Raw genomic sequence first — 18048 nt, forward strand, 5'->3', positions numbered from 1 at the left:
TTCTGGAGGTCAAGAAGATATTCTCAGGATACTGTTTTTAAAGTCATTATATGAGACTACGAGTGAGAATATTCTGTGAATTAAATTTTATATAAATAAAATAAAATGCAACTTGTTTTTCGAGAAAGTTGTTTAATTTGAAAAATTATTAACTAATTTTTTTCTCATTCGTGATTCATTTCTTTATTCATATGCTTAATATTGTCAGAAAATAAATTGGCTTTAAACAATATAAATTCTTCCCCGCAAATAACGAATAACTATATTAATATTAATTATACATTAAGTGCATGAGTTTATTTAAAAAATTTGAAAAATGCGTTTCAAATCTTCATTTAAAATAAATTAGAAGCTCATAAGATTTTTGTTTTTATTATATTATTATTCATTATATTAGCTTAACAATTTTAACCTTTAAAAATATATGTTGAGATATTAAATATCCCGTGAATATCCTAAGAATATCCCACAGACATCATGAGGATATCCCATGGATATCCTGCGATATAATATCCAATAGATATTTTGTGGATGTCTTAGGGATATCCTGTGGATATCCTATGGATGTCCTGTTGACGTCCCACAGACCGGCGGTTTGGATATCCTAGGGATATCCTATGGATATCCCAAGATATCCTGGGGACCATTCTAGGATATCGACCATTGATATGGATATCCTAGGGATATCCTTTTGTTATGAGGGGAACAAATGAAAATTCATCTGAATGAATAGAATGAAAATTCTATGCAATGAAATTCTACCCAATAAAAATTCTTTAAAATGACTATTATGTTAAATGAAAATTCGAGTAAATAAAAGTTCTGACAAATAAAAATTCTGTGAAGTGAATTTTCGGTTTTGATGAAAATTTTGCAAAATATTAATTCGATCAAATAAAAATTCGGCTCAAAAAGTAATAATAATATTATTTTCAAAATTTTGTTTTATTCACTCTAAATCTGAATCAGTGAAAATTTCTATTAATTCAAATCAGTGGCTCAGTTTTCTTTAATTCACCAGTGGAATTTCACTGGGAATCAGTAAAAACCACTGATTCTCAGTGAAATTCCACTGATGAATTAAAGAAAACTGAGCCACTGATTTGAATTCAGTGAAATTTTCACTGATTCAGATTTAGAGTGTTCTTAAACAAATTTTTTTTTATTAAATTTCATTTTTTCAAATGATTTTGAGGAAATTTGAAAATATTTTTTATATTCTTTGGAATTTACTATATAATTACAAAAATATGATCACATTTTTTGATTATAAAATTTATTTAAGAATGAGACATATTGTGTAAATACTTGAGTTTTTATCGAAATCTAATCTGAAGAGGACATTGTATTGTGTACGTGTGTATATATATATATATATATATATATATACAAAACGAAGGAGGGAAACTGCACTCGAAATGGTCTAAAGCTATGCCAGATGTTAAATAGTCATCAGACGTTTCTCATTAGCAATATAACATGAAGATTATCGACAACCAACAATTTCTTATCCTAACGTTAAAAAAATTCAGTTCTTTTTCTAACAATACATTATTATTATTATTACTATTAACGTTTTTTCAATTTCCTGATAATTTCATTTTTTTCATATTTTTTAAACCAAATAATTTTTTAAAAATGTATTTTAAATTTTTATAAAAATTGTTAACTTTTTTTTTTTATAAATTTAAAATAATTAGTCAAGACAAATGTGTTTTCCGCAGAATTATTTTATTTGTTAATAAAAATTTTTCTGATAAAAAAAAAATTATTAATTAAAATCCAATTAATTGAAATAAATATATTTAAATCATCAAAATTGTTATTGTTGGTTGGAGGTTTAGAACATAATTATATTTCTGAATATATGAAGGAAAATTGTTTTCTAAAGAAAATTGAAATTATGGTGCGCATTATTCATTATCTTTACTCACGAAACAAATAAAGTGCACACTAGATAATATGTGATTTAAGAATAAGGAATATGAGTAATTGCAATATGTGCTATATATATATGTAGTTTTTCAGAGTGGTTGAAAACGCGTTATAATAATTGATTATTTTAATGTATTAATTTAAATGATTGACAATTTTTTTTTCTAAAATTAAAAGTTTATTTTGAATTCCAAACTTTCTATAAAGAAATTTATTTCTTTTCTCAAATTATCCGTTTTTAATTATTTTTTTTTAATTATTATTTTATATTTTACAAAACGGTATTAATTAAGAAGGAAAAACTGAGGAAATGTAAATTTTACAGCTAGCTATAGTAAGTCATTAAAATTCTTTCTTTATATAGCTTTTTTGAATTTATTTTCAGATTGTTAAACGTCACTAATTGATTGAAATTATAATATATGCCGTTAACGCTAATGTTCTCAATACTGTTTTAATTATATGGATTAAAAAATCGTATGTGTCATAAAATAAAAAAAAATCACATTTTCAAAACTTAATATTTTATAAGGACGAATTTTAATTTAGCCGAATTTTTTGAGATAAATTTTTCATTAAACTTAATTTTCTTATATCTATAACTTTTCATTTCCTCTTTTCAAATAAACATAATTTTAATGTCACCGAATTTTAATTAAACAGAATTTCTATTCGACAGTAATTTTTTTCGATATCTTATCGCAATAATAATAATAATAATAATAATAATAATAATAATAATAAAAATAATAGTAATAAAATCAAACGAATCCTCGAGTCTCCAATCTATGAACTGTCGGTAATGTAGTTAATTAATTTTTGCGGGAAATTCAAATCGCTAACTATAACTACAGAACCAAGAATCATATATATATGGGAAGCTGCTCAAAAGATTCATTTACTATCTTTAAAATTGTCTTTTTTCTTTCTTTTAATAAAATATTCGTTGATCATTACCTTGACCTGCTTGAGAGCTTCTTCTGGTGGAAGATTAGCAACACTCCCCATTTGGGTGTCAACCCAATTTTTCACCGTTGAACTTGAATCACGATATTGTTGCCAAAGTTTAACAGCGTGTTGATATTTATTGCAAAGGGCATCCAACTCGGCCCTGGTGTCTTCCCAAGCCTGGACAGCTTCATTTACTGCAGCTTCAACTCTTTCGCTGACTTCAGCGGCACACGACTCACGCAGGGGTTCAGCCGCTGCTTCAAGTTCACCAATCAGCACTTCTCTGGATCCCAGATCACCATTTAATCCCTAGACAACAAAAAACAATGATTATTAATTAAAATCTACGTCGTATCATGTTTTTAGAAGAAATTATAAGATAAGATCACGGAATCCACGAAACAGGGTCGCGGAGTTGACGAAACTAGATCATTCTATCCGCGAAACTGAATCACCAAATCCGTGAAATTAAATAACAAAATCCGATAAATTAGCTAGCGGATTTGGCAAAAATTAGATCATGAGTTCCGCAAAACTAGATCTTGGATCTAGTATCGCGGATTCCGTGAAGTAGTTTTGCTTAATCCGCAATCTAGTTTCACTAAATCCGTGATCTAATTTCACGGATTCCGTGAAAATAGATAGCAGATTTAGCAAAATTAGATCATGGAATGCAAAACTGTGTCGCGAATTCCGTGAAACTTGATCACCAAACTCGTAAAATTAGATTACAGATTTAGTGAAACTAGATCGCGGATTTAGCAAAAATACATCGCTCACGGAGTCCGCAAAACTAGGTGATGGTATCCGCGAAATTAGATTAACGAATCCGTGAAATTAAATCACAAAATCCGCGAAACTGAAGTTTTAGATTTTGCAAAATCTGATAACGGATTTAGCGAATAACTAGATATCAAGTACTATAAATCCAAATACTATAAAATACTATACACGGAATCCTATAAATCAGGAAGCGGATTGGGCAAAATTAGATCATGGAATTTGCGAAAATAGGCAACATTTTTAGATCACCGAATCCGTCATATTAGATCACGAAATACGTGAAACTTATGCTGCCGATTGCGTGAAATCATATTGCGGATTTAGTAAACTAAATTTACGGAGTTGGTGATATCAGAACACGGATTCCACGAAACTAGATCACCGGATGCGTGACATTAGATCACGAAATCTATGAAATTAAATACGCTAATTTCGTGAAATTAGTTCTAGGATTTTGAAAAGTAAATCACGTATTTGTTGAAAACAGATCAGGAAATCCGCTAAACTAAATCGCAGATTTAGCAATATTAGAGCACAGTATCGATTAAATTAGATAATAGATTCCGCGAAAATAGCAGATTACCGAAACCATGAAATTAGATCACGGAAAATTCAAGAAACTTGATCACGGAATCCGCGAAATTAATTTGAGGATTTAGGAAAACTACATCAAGGAATCCGCGAAACTAGTTCGCGGATTCAGCAAAATTATTTCACGGAATCCGCGAAGCTCCGTCACGGATTTAACAAATCTACTTCATGGAGTCTTCGAAACTAGATCGCGGATTTAGCAAAACTACTTCACAGAATCCGCGATATTAAGTCATGGTTTTCGAGGAATTAGATCACGGATTTTGGCAAAGTAGATAGCAGATTTAGCAAAACTAGATCACGGAATCCGCGAAACTAGGTCGCGGATTTGGCAAAAATTCTTCACGGAATATGCAAAAGTGTGTCGCAAAATCCGTGAAACTTGATCACCAAAATCCGGAAAATTAGATCACGGAATTTTGTAAAACTAGATCGCGGATTTAGCAAAATTACTTCACGGAATCCTCAATACTAGATCCTGGTTTTCGAGGAATTAAATCACGGAATCCGCGAAACTAGTTCGCGGATTTAGCAAAACTATTTCACGGAATCCGCGAAGCTACGTCACGGATTTAACAAAACTATACTTCATGGAGTCTTCGAAACTAGGTCGCGGATTTAGCAAAACTACTTCACAGAATCCGCAATACTAAGCCATGGTTTTCGAGGAATTAGATCACGGATTTCGGCAAAATAGATAGCAGAATTAGCAAAACTAGATCACGGAATCCGCGAAGCTACGTCACGGATTTAACAAAACTACTTCATGGAGTCTTCGAAACTAGGTCGCGGATTTAGCAAAACTATTTCACGGAATCCGCGAAGCTACGTCGCGGATATAAAAAAATTACTTCATGGAGTCTTCGAAACTAGTTCGCGGATTTAGCAAAACTATTTCACGGAATCCGCGAAGCTACGTAACGGATTTAACAAAACTACTTCATGGAGTTTTCGAAACTAGGTCGCGGATTTAGCAAATCTACTTCACAGAATCCGCGATACTAAGTCATGGTTTTCGAGGAATTAGATCACGGATTTCGGCAAAATAGATAGCAGATTTAGCAAAACTAGATCACGGAATCCGCGAAACTAGGTTGCGGATTTGGCAAAAATACTTCACAGAATATGCAAAAGTGTGTCGCAAATTCCGTGAAACTTGATCACCAAAATCCGTAAAATTAGATCACGGAATTTTGTAAAACTAGATCGCGGATTTAGCAAAACTATTTCACAGAATCCGCAATACTAGATCCTGGTTTTCGAGGAATTAAATCACGGATTTCTCGGAAATAGATAACAGATTTACCAAAACTAGAACACGGAATCCGCGAAACAAAATTGCGGATTTAGCGAAATTATTTTCAAGGAATCCGCGAAAGTAGGTCGCGGATTTAGAAAGACTACTTCACGGAATATGCAAAAATGAGTTGTAAATTCCTTGAAACCTGATCACCAAATCCGTAAAATTAAATCACGGATTTAGTGAAACTAAGTCACGGAATCTGCGTGTCTAGATCACTCAATCCGTGAACTTGGATCACAGATGTAGGTTCAATATATAGGTTTAAAGCAGATTTATTGCTTAGAATTCTTTGTTAAATATATATTTGGATATATATTTATGCGAAATATTTTTTCGAGTATTTCTAAAATATTGCTTCTTAATACATTCCAATAATTCTTATAGAATATTTCAGGAATTAGTTCCATGGAATATTCGGATCAATCAAATTTAATTCTCATAAAATGATATAGTTAAAATCAATTTAGATTTACTTTCATCTGGCTGAAGGTAGTACTCATCTTAACTAGAATGAAAGTGAACTTGAAGTGTTTATTTGTATATTTGTATTGTACAGGCAAACTTTACTCTCAGTATGTATATATGTATAGCATCAAGTGGTCTATCGATTTCGCAGAAAACTAGGTAAGCTTATTATGTTATATATATATATATATATAGCGGTTACCCACTATAAGTATTAAATAGAGAAGTTCGGAAAATCAGTTTGGGTTAACGAACTCGCAGAGTCGTCGCAAAATTAGTCTCTACGAAACTCTGACCGAATTCATGAGCGACATGTCTGAAACATACATTCTCTCTCACAGAGTTCAAGTATTTATAGATGGCATTATAAATTCAATTAAACATTTGTCCCTTTCTTGCTATTCTTTTTTTCATTTTCCCTATTAATTTTGAGATAAAGGTGAAGAAAATAGTAAAAAAATTAAACTATTAAGTTCATTAAACTTTATAAATTGAATCAAATGTGAAATTAAATTAATTTCCAATTTAAAAGTATTAGTTGTACTTGAAATAAAATTGATGGCTTAAAAATTTTTAACAATTTTTTGTTCTTAAAGTAACAGACAAGTCACGTTGCTTTAATTGTGTATTTTATAACAATGCTGAAGTATACGTAACGTTTATGATCAACGATTAGAAATCAATTTTTATTTATCACGGAAAATTATAAAATTGTTTTTCTAAAAGAATATTTTTCTATAATTTGTTAATTAATAAAAACTAGAAATATTTTCCAGGCAAAAAATTATTTCTTTAAAAATCGTGTATCATAAACATTACGTACTTCAGCGTCGTTATTTTTATAAAATCCCACCGCTGTCACCAAACGTTAATACTTTAACAACCAGCGATTTTTCTCCAATTGAAATGTCAAATATCTAATAGCAAAATAACGTTATTTTGTGAAAAGAATTTAATTTTGGCTCCTACATTAAGAATAAAATTCAAAAGCTAATGTTGAAGTAATATTGTCTTCATTTTAAAAATGTAGTACATCTGCAAACATGTGAAATTGAAAGTGTATAACAAAAAAAAAAAAGGTTCTTATTGAACAATTGACTGGCAAACAATATACAATTATGTGCCTCCATCGTTCTCGGAAAGAATAGTTTATCATTACTTTGCTGAATAGATATTTGCGCCCTGAGTATATTAAAATATATGGAACAGTTGCGCGCTCATGAAGCCTGCAAAAGCGCCCGTTATTCTACTGACTTACATTTGAGATAAGAAAAAACTTTTTACACATATACAGAAAGTGAGTAATTTCACTTTGAAAAATATATAAAACATGAAATGAAATACATATATATATGTCAGTTGCGAGTAAAATTGAACAAACTTCGTAGAATTTCATTGATGATTTTACCCAGTTATGTATTTATTTTTTTTTTTTACTAAAAAAATGTGTTTACTACACTGAAAAAAAAATTTATTTGATTTAAATAATTGGATACTTAACTATTATCAAAATAAATATTTAATTGAACCAAATTTTTTTAGTTATTACTAAATATGAGATTACCTTCTCCTGAATGAATAGACGTTTTAAGAAATATGATTTAACGATGATAAATATAAATTAGAAAAAATTTAACTCCAATGGGATTCGAACGCACGACGTCTAGAATTTCCAACGCGCCTTAACGACTGCGACTAACTCACATTTAGAAGTGGAAAAAAATTATATTTTTAAAAAAAGTGGCAAATTTTCTCTAATATTTAGCTAATAATAAAAATTTATTTAAAATAATTAATTTCATTTTAATCTAAATAATAAATAATAGAAATAATAATATATAAAATAATTGACAAAACGATTATAATAATTAAAAATATTGTCAATACCACTCCCCTGCTATATGTATATAATTATAATTTAAATTGTACTTTCATCGAGTCTTGGTGTTCACAATGTTATTATATTATTATAAGAATGGCTAGAATGAATGGCAAGCGAAAAAAAAAATAGATTCGACGTGAGTTGGGTGTGTAATCGTGATAAAGTTTGTATAGTAACCGGAAGAGCAAAGCATCAGTTTGAAATGATCGTTTCGTTCGAATGAATATGAAAATTGCAAACATAGGGTTCTTTGCATCCTTTTAGGTACATATAAAAAAATTCTCGTTTTCGATTTACATTTAAAAAAAAAAATTCTATTCAAATGCCAAAATGTTAACGGGAGCAGTAAAAAAAATTCATAATAATATTGTCACTCTTTGTCAATTTTTTCGATTTCATTCATATCAAACGTTTTCACTCATCATCGGCTTACAGCAAAACGAGCGATGATACTAGTAGTCATAAAATTAGCCTTGCAAATTTAATGTTACAAACTTCCTTTCAAGAAACTATTCGACCCAATATATAAATATTGGATAATTTTTTTTTGACTTCTATTTTATTCAATGATTTTTTTCTTTTTGATGGATATACATTTTTTTTTGTAATTTTCTAATAAATATAAATAAAAAACGTTTATTGATAAACTAATTATTTACTTATTTATTAAAATATATTTGGGCATAATAAAAATTAAAAATGTTAAAAAATTATTATTATTAATTTACAACTAGTAATTTACGCTTAGAAATAAACATTTCCTTGTTTCAAATAAATATTTACTTGTTTCAAAAAAATATTTACTTGTTTCAAAAAAATATTTACTTGTTTCAAATAAATATTTACTTGTTTTTAAATAAATATTTTATTTTCGTCAAATAAATTTTTATTTGTGCCAAATAAATTTTTTTAAAATTTGAAACAGTTATTTATAATAGTTTTGAAACAAATATATTTTTATTCAATTCAAATGAATTATATATTTGATTCGAATAAAAAAATAATAGAATTAAAAAAAATTGGAGTATTAGAAAAATAAATAGGAAACGAATCGAGTGAAAATTTGATGAATAACCATTTGAAATTTTGAATTTATGTAACATGTGATTTACTGGAAATGCTAGAAATAAGAGGATTACATTTGAAACTTGGCGTGTTTCACCACGTGCCATAGTTTACATACCGTCAAGCCACGTCATCTTTCAAAATGTTTCTATTTTCTCTCTTTCTCTTTATTTTCATCTACTTACAATTGTATAATTATATCATTTAATTTTATTATCTGATTAAAGGTTATAGATTCGAGTCCAATGATCATATATAATTTTATATATTTATTTATTTTTAAATATTTTTGAAAATTCCTTTTTACTTTTATTTAACTACCCCATATATTTATTTTTTTATTTATTTAAATAAAAATTTTTTTTTACACTTTTTAATTTTTATCATTTTATACACTGAAAAAAAAATTATTTGCTTTCAGAACGTAAAAAATATTAATTAACGGAATTAAATTGTTTAAACAAAATTATATTTAAAAAAAAAAAAAAAAAATTACAATGTATGACTTTTGTGTCTCATAAAAACACAAAGTTTATCTGTATGCTTTTGCTATGCATTTCTATTCAAGGCTTCGAATCTTTTGTAAACTTGGAAACTTCGTTAATATAATAATGACTTTAAAAAAAAGTTATTATTTCTTATTATTGTTAATATTATTAAAATTAACGTAAAATGTTTTTTCCCTTCACCTGAGTTATTCAGTATTTTTTAAACAATTTTTCGCTACTACGAGTGTCAAATAAAATTTTTATTATTATTATTATTATTATTTATTAATATTATTCTACGTTTTTAACTTTTCAATTAAGAGAAATCATAAATAAATATTATATTAATATTAATAATTATTAATACTAGTAATTATTATTAATTATAATTAATAATAATACCTGACAATAATATTTACAATTAATAACAAATGGAGAAGAAAAATTATTTTAATTAATTTTTTTCCTATTATAATTTTTATAAACTTTTATAATTAAAAAAATTTACTTTTAATTTAAGTAAACTCACTATTCGGATAAATTGAAAAATTAAAAAATTTATGTAAAATATTATTATTATTATTATATTATTAATTTTAGTGTAAAGTAAACAATAAATAATAGACTTCTCAATTGTGAAATCTTTGCAGGTCTCATTATAATGAGCTTATGTATTATTCAGTTTTCCCATGTGTTAAATAACAATGAAATGCTAATTAGCCAGCTTTATTTATATATATTTTAAATTAACATACAAAATGAAAAAGTTGAAAAATTATAATAGAAAAAACTAACACATGAAAAAGAGGTCTCTTATTTTATCATGAAAAAAAAAATCAAATAGTTGACATTTAGTAATGAAAATGGCATTGAAAATAATTTTTTTTTTTTTTAATATGTAAAGTTTGCATATAATTTCACTTCTCTTATCGTCTTTTAAATTATACAGCATTTGTTCAACTTTTTCTTCAACTTTTCAAGATATTTATACAGTTTGGCATTATTTATAATATTATAAACTTAAAAATTTAATTATAAAATGTAATAAAAAATAAAGTATTCAAATTAATTTTTTTTTGTGATTTATTACTGTTTTTTGGAAATTAATTTTTGAATAATAAATTCTTGATATTATTTCTTTTTTGAGAATAATTAATTTTTATAGTCAGCAAGTTGAATAAAAATTTATTTGATTTAAAAAAACAACGGTTTTTTGTTTACAATGAAATAAATAATTATTAAAAAAATTATTATTTGAATCAATTAAATTTTGTTTGTTTCAAATATATAATAAATTATTGGTTCGAATAAAATTTTATTTGATATGAAAATGATTTGTTTCAAATATATGTTTAAACGAAATAATTTATATTTGGATAATATAAATATTTAAGTTATCGATTATTTTAATCATTTTTTTTTACCAGTGTAACAAATTTATTTTGTTGAAAACATATTTTTTTCTCTATATTACGAAGGGCGTTCGTGTTTAGCAAATTCTGTATTTTTTGACCCACATCTTTCGAGATAATATTTTCAATGTATATATTATTTACGAAGGAAGTGTGGTCATTCATATTACTGATAGGAATTTCTATTTTTACAAAAGAATATAATTTTAGCTTTTTATTTATCTATTGTTTTCAATACTGTGAGAAAAATCATTTTTTTTATCTACTCTCAAGTAAATATTTTTCTTTTTCAAAAACTTTCAATTTTTTTTTTTTATTTTTATTTCTGAACGAATTGTAATATGTAAATATATCTTAAAGCGATAAAACTGCTACTCCGATACATTCATCAATTCACTTTTGCAAAGCTGTGAAATCGAAAGCTTAAAATAAAAATGAGGGTAACTGTATGTATTTATAGACGAAGATTATTTTTCGATATTTTTGAATTTTTATTCACTTTTTTTATTTCACTTTCTTTATGCTCACACAAACGTAAACTTATTTTATGCAAAACTAAAAAAAAAAAATTTAATTTTATTTAATTTTTTTTATATATTATAAAAATTAAATAAATAAATAAACTAAATAACACTAATGAATAAAAAAATTACAATTGTTATAAAAGAAAACATTCTTTGAAATGATATTTTAAACAGAAAACAAAAGATTTTACTGAATTATGAAAATTAGGAAATTTTTGTTTTCAAATGTTGGATAAAAAAATATTTTTGTAATGACCTCAACAATTATGAGTGAACATTTTTTTTTTCAATATTTAAACATGAATTTTTATTATGTCAATAGGAACAAAAATTGTTGTCATAACAAATATTTTCCCTTGAAATTATTAAAATTTGAAGAAGACTTTTTTTTTATCCACGAAATTGTAATCTGCCTCTTACGAAAATGAAAAACAATTTGATTCTGAATTCGCGAATTTTTTCTCAAATGGAGATAAATATTTTCTTTGAACAAATATAAAAATCCAATTTCTTTAGAAGGTTTTTTTTTATGTTATTTTCATGTTTAATATTTAACCTTGAATTTATTCATAAAATTGGATTCGTCTTCAGCTATTTTTAGTGAATCAAAATAGTCGTCAAAATTTACTTTCAATTTTTTTTTTAATTTTTACTTGTTGACTCGATAATTTTATTTTTTATAATAAAATAATAATTTATTTCAATTTTCAAAAAACAGAATTAAAATTTTTCACTTTTTTCCAGTGAAAAAAATATATTTTTGTCACAGAATTCTAAAAAATTACATTTTTAATTATTTCATTTGATTTACATAAAAATTTTATTTGATTTTAATAAAAATTTTATTTGAAACAAATAGTTATTTACTTCTAGGACAATTATTTTTTTTATCTAATTTAAATAAATTATATTTGTTGAAAAAAATATCTCAAGCAGAATATTTTTTTTTTTCATTTTTTCGAAACCTGGCACAAAACTTAATATACAAATTTTATTTAAAAAGAAAATAAACGAAAAAAGTGTCTTATCTTATTAGCATGTAAAAATGTAGAAAGTTTCTAATGAAATTTTACAATAACTCTCTTAAAAATTTGAAACAATTTCCGTTAACGTATATTTTGTTGGCACACGCGACGTTAATTCGTGATTTAACGCAGAGCTTATTATAAACTTTTTGAAGCACAGAAAAAAAATCCCTAATTTACAAGAAAGAGTTTCAATTTTTTTTTTAGAAGAAAAAAAAATTAAAGAGAAAAAGAGCTTCGTTTGCAGTATAATGTAGTTACCTTGAAACTATATTTGATCCTCAGCTCATCTCCAAAGCAAAAAAAAAAAAATTTTTAAATATATGTGAATCCACTGAATTTTAAATTATCCATTTTTAAAAAGTGACATTAACATTATTCCAATACACACACTAAATATTTTACTATAAAAATAATTATTGTTACTAATTTTTTTTTTTTGTTAGTAATATTTATTTTTGTTATAAAAACAAAACACGTGAATTTTCCTCGAAAGAACTTTGAATTTTTGTATCACTATATATATATATATACTTGTACAACGGTTCGCGGCATACTGTTACTGAACTGATAGGCAATGTACGATAGCATTTCATATAAGTAGGTCTGAAAACGTTAAGCGCATGCGTTTACACTCTCAATAGTTTTATTTTATTAGATATTATTTCCTTGAGAGAATTTTAAAGAAAATGAAAATTGGACTCCCTCCAAAAAAAAATTTGTTTCCTTTTCATTTTTATACTTTCTATACAATTTATGAATGAAAGATAAATAAATGTTTATTATTATATTGAAACATATTAATAAATTGTAGTAAATTTAAAAATTTTTACCCTAAACAATATTAAAGAAATAATAAATTTTTAAAAAAGTAACATCCCAAGTAAAATAGTCGGCAGAAAGATTGGTAATTCAAGAAAAATATAGAAATGTTTTGATTTTTTTCTATTTTTGAATATTAAAACACTAACCACCAGACAACATAAAGAAAAGTAATTTTTATCCACCATAATGGATCCACCATTTAAAATTTTTTAAAAATAACCTCAGATTCGTAATCAGTGCCCTCGAAAACCTCCGAGAAATAATCTTCAAGCAAATCCAAAAGATTTTGAAATTTTTAATCGCCATATTAGTTTCTCCATTTTGAATTTTGTTTATTTGATGCCAGATTCGTAATCAGGGACCTAGAAAATCCCCGAGAAACAATTATTAAGCAAATCCAAATGATTTTTAATTTTTTCGACCGCCATAATAGATCAGCCATTTTGAATTTTGAAAACCTGATGTCAGATTCGTAATCAGCGACACTGAAAACCTCATAGAAACAATTTTCCTGCAAATCCAAATGATTTTGAAATTTTTCGACCACCATATTGGATCAGCCATTTTGAATTTTGAAAAACTGATCTCAAATTCGTAATCAGCGACCCAGAAAACTTTACAGAAACAATTTTCATGTAAATTCAAACGATTTTTAATTTTTTCGACCGCCATATTGGATCAGCCATTTAGAATTTTGAAAAACTGATCTCAAATTCGTAATCAGCGACTCTGAAAACTTTATAGAAACAATTTTCATGCAAATCCAAACGATTTTGAAATTTTTAACCGCCATTTTAGTTCAGCCATTTTTAATTTTGTCAATTTGATGTCAAATTCGTAATCAGCGACCCTGAAAACTTCATAGAAAAAATTTTCATGTAAATCCAAACGAATTTGAAATTTTTAACCGCCATATTGGATCAGCCATTTTGAATTTTGAAAAACTGATCTCAAATTCGTAATCAGCGACCCAGAAAACTTTACAGAAACAATTTTCATGTAAATTCAAACGATTTTTAATTTTTTCGACCGCCATATTGGATCAGCCAGTTTAAATTTTGTTTATTTAATGTCAGAATCTTTATCAACCATCCTCAAAACTCCTAAAAAATAATTTTCGAGTAAGTCCAAACAATTATTAAATTTTTGCGACCGCCATATGGAATCTGCCATGTTGAATTTTGAAAAACTGATCTCAGATTCACAATCTTCGACCCTGAGATCTATAAGGACTTCAGTTTTCATTTCGTAAATGTTTGGTTTCTAATGCGTATGTAAGGGTTCTGCAATTTTATCACTAATCGTAAGTTTTTATTTTTGATTCTACATATATATTGAATCTACTTTTTTTAGGTAGTTGATATTTTTACAGAAAAAAATTAAAGAGTGAAAGAGAGGAATTTTTTGATATTTAAAGTTACTGACTATAAAATGATCTCCTGATCAAAATCGGAGTTGCTATAAAATATCTCACCTACAAAGTTTACTGCTAAAAGATAATCTTCGAGATAACACTCCAGTATGATTAAATTCCATTTAAAAAGAAATTTTTAACTCTACAATCCACCAGAAAACAAATTCACTCACCTCCAAACGTTCAGTTGCCTTGATCAGCCTATCATAATCCACAGATCCTTGAACAGTCAGCAACTCCATCATATAATCAGCCTCCTGAACAGATTGTTGAACCATTTCAAGTTGTCTTTCAAATCGTCTCCACAAACCAAGTCTATTTTTCAGTAAAGCAAAAATTCTTGCACAACGTGATTCAAGTTCAGTGTGATCATCCTGAATATTAGAGATATCCCTCTCGACACCAACTGGCGATACAGAAACTCTCATTCCCATTGGCAATGTGTGTAGCACTTGACGCAAAGCCATTATATTTTGCCAGAGCATTGACAATTCTTCAGAAACTAATTGACATCTATCAACAGCACCGGCAACAATATCACTACCCTGTTTTTCACAACTTTCACATTGATCCAAAATTAAACTCTCTTTCTGATGTGCTCTTCGAACTCGTGTCAATCCACGTTCCAAAGCCTGAAGACGTTCACGAAGAAGTTGAGCAGCATCCAATTCTTCACTTATCAGAGCCTCTATTCTTCTCGCTGTTGACAATAGTATTCCCACTCGTTCACTTTCTGCTGCTGGTAAAAGTCCCAATCTTCCTAATTCCTCCTGCAATCAAAAAAATTCCAAATTAATATAACTTGGTGTATTTTAATTAAACTGCCATAAGGAATTATTAAAAAGAAATTAAAATCTTTTATAGCTGAAGGAAGTCTCACCTGAATAACACAAACGCGATCAAATAGTACAGACAATCTTTCAACATAGAGTTCCAATTCCTCTTCAGTCTTTAAAACTCCATGAAAACCTTCAATTGTCATTCTCAATTCATGTAATTCTCTCTCGAGAAGATTTAATTTCTCATTAACCGAAACCTCTTCCGATGATATATTTTTCCTCACTGCTGATTCTATCTCAACAATTCTGTTTGTCACTTGATTCCATCTTTCTTGAAGTTGTCCACGAAATTGTCTTTGCAACATCTCATCAGATAGAGGAATAATTCTCAAAGATTGCTCAAAACAATTATCAGCCTCCTTTCGCATATTATTATGAACCTCGTACTGAGCCTTCAGCTCCTAAAATTAAAAAAAAGCATTAAAAGAATTTTCACGAATTCTACTTTAAATAATTCTTTCTTAGAAGATGTAAATAAATCTTCCCGGAAAGTATTATTTGCATTTTTTTTATCTCCATTGGCATAAGGCCAAAAATAATTCTCCGAAACAAATATTTATTTTTAGCATCAAGAAAGAATTCAATACCCAGAATTGACGCATATTGCCACCGGAAGGATCGTGAATAGTGGCAAGTCCTCTTTCAGCAATCGACATCCAATGCTCTAAACGATCAAGTAATAATTCCTGAGTACTCCAACTTTCCTTGAAAGCCAATAAACGTCTTAATGAAGACTCAACATTCTCTTGGAGTTTAATAATCACATCTAAAGCCTCAGTGTATCGATCATCTGGATCCTCAACGTTTATCATTTCTTGAAGATTTTGCGATATCTTTAGAAGCTGAAGTAGACGCGCATGATGTGTTCCAACATCTGATGATAGAGACTAAAAATTTCAAAACATGTAGTCTCCGTTAAACAAAAAAAAAGGTTTTCAGAAATATTTCTAAAGGACCTTACCTGATAAAGCGAAATGTATTGATCATAATCAGAAGATGTGACTGTTTGCAAATCAGGCACTCTCTGATGAGCAACTTGCATCCAACCTCGCTCTTCTTTCATTCCTTGTTCAAGTACAATCCATCTAGAAGCTGCTAGAGACATTTGTTGACCCTTAAAACCCGCTTGATCCAATAGTGAAGTTGCTCGACCATGTAACTCTTCATGAAGACCCGAATATTTTGCCCTTGTTTCAGAATCCAAATTACCTTCCAAAGACTCTAAAATAGCTCGACAATGATTTAAATTAACGAAAAATTTTCTATGCTTCTGCATTTCTTCCTGAAGATGTTCAACGCTGATAACAGAAATTGGACTATCAACAAGTTCCTCAGCAATTTCGGTAATTTGTGCAAATTCCTGAAGTGTTTGTTCATATTCTTCAGCCAATGCTTCCAATTGCAAGAGACGTTCTCTTTCTACATTAATATTATGTTCTATAGTCGCTGTTGTCTCATGAGTTATATAAATATCTTCTGGAATTGTCTTTCCTGGATAGTCTTTTAGTAATCCTCGAGCTGTTATAAGAAGTTTTGATGCCTCCCACATGTGTGATTGATTTGTTGTTTCCAGTTTGTCCAATTCTTGTAGCTTCCATTTTGTCGAGGCATCACTGTCAATAATGTTGTCTAATTGTTTTTGTTGTTCTTCGACGAGTCTGGAAATTAACAAAAGTGATTTTACAAGTCAACATAAGGTTTTTAATATAAGGTATAATGCTTATTGTAGTTTCATCAACAGATGTGAGATAAAAAATTATTATTCCTCGAAAAGTTTACTTTTGTAGCCAAAACTTGGTGAAAATTTCGGTCTGATTTCCGATTAATTACAGAAAGATTAACCAGTTTCGTACAACTTGTACGAAAACAATTCGAAAATGATCCGAATTAATGAGGAATCAGTCTGGATGAATAGATAAATCGGAGATCAGTCTGAAATAGTTCAAAATTGACATGCAATAAATCCGCAATTAGACCACAACAATTTGATTTTAGTTAGATCAGAAAACAATCCAAAATGAGCCCAGAATTAATTCAGAATTTGTATGTAAATTATCCGCAAACAATATGCAACTATCTGAATTAGGTATCGTCAAAAAACTAAATTCGAGTTTTAGTCGGATGTTTCAGTTTCGCGAACTTCTCGCTAAGGTGCATCATAGTGGATCGTGTCAGTTTACCACGATGAAGCATATGTATTCAAGAAATTAAATGCTAAGGCCTGGTCAGGAGGATACCACATGTAGCGCTAGAGAAGGGATAGGACTAATTACATTAGAAATAATATGGGTAAGAAGAAGTAGTATTAAATTTGATAGTGAGGTGAAAGGTCGACCAGAGGAGCTCCTGAAGTGAAGTGGAAGGAAGAAGTCCAAGAGAGGACTAAGGTTCGCACCAGTGTCGACAATTTAAGTACAATTCATTTTTAATAAATTTTAAATAATACGGTACATGATCTGTGTATTTAAAGTGAAGGCAATCGCTGCCTTATTGTGATAAGGCATTGTGGGTCTTATTGATGGCGATAGGATTACTCCTGGTATTGT

The 18048-nt window shown here is 28.0% G+C and overlaps 1 protein-coding gene across 6 annotated transcripts in view; it reads right to left on the minus strand.

Moving 5' to 3' along the window:
- Window positions 1-18048, minus strand: part of LOC127281559 (muscle-specific protein 300 kDa) — a 175545-nt gene that overhangs the window by 19639 nt on the left and 137858 nt on the right. For all 6 annotated transcript variants that reach the window (XM_051305306.1, XM_051305305.1, XM_051305304.1 and 3 more), the window contains 5 exons: window positions 16464-17160; window positions 16090-16389; window positions 15544-15903; window positions 14837-15433; window positions 2893-3195 (listed from right to left, as the gene is read on the minus strand). In XM_051305306.1, the coding sequence (XP_051161263.1) occupies window positions 2893-3195; window positions 14837-15433; window positions 15544-15903; window positions 16090-16389; window positions 16464-17160 (2257 nt within the window). The remainder of the gene's footprint in view (window positions 1-2892; window positions 3196-14836; window positions 15434-15543; window positions 15904-16089; window positions 16390-16463; window positions 17161-18048) is intronic.

The sequence above is a fragment of the Leptopilina boulardi genome, unplaced genomic scaffold (genome assembly GCF_019393585.1).
Source record: "Leptopilina boulardi isolate dan_hultmark-lab unplaced genomic scaffold, ZJU_Lbou_2.1 LbouV2_273, whole genome shotgun sequence".
Lineage (NCBI taxonomy): Eukaryota > Metazoa > Arthropoda > Insecta > Hymenoptera > Figitidae > Leptopilina > Leptopilina boulardi.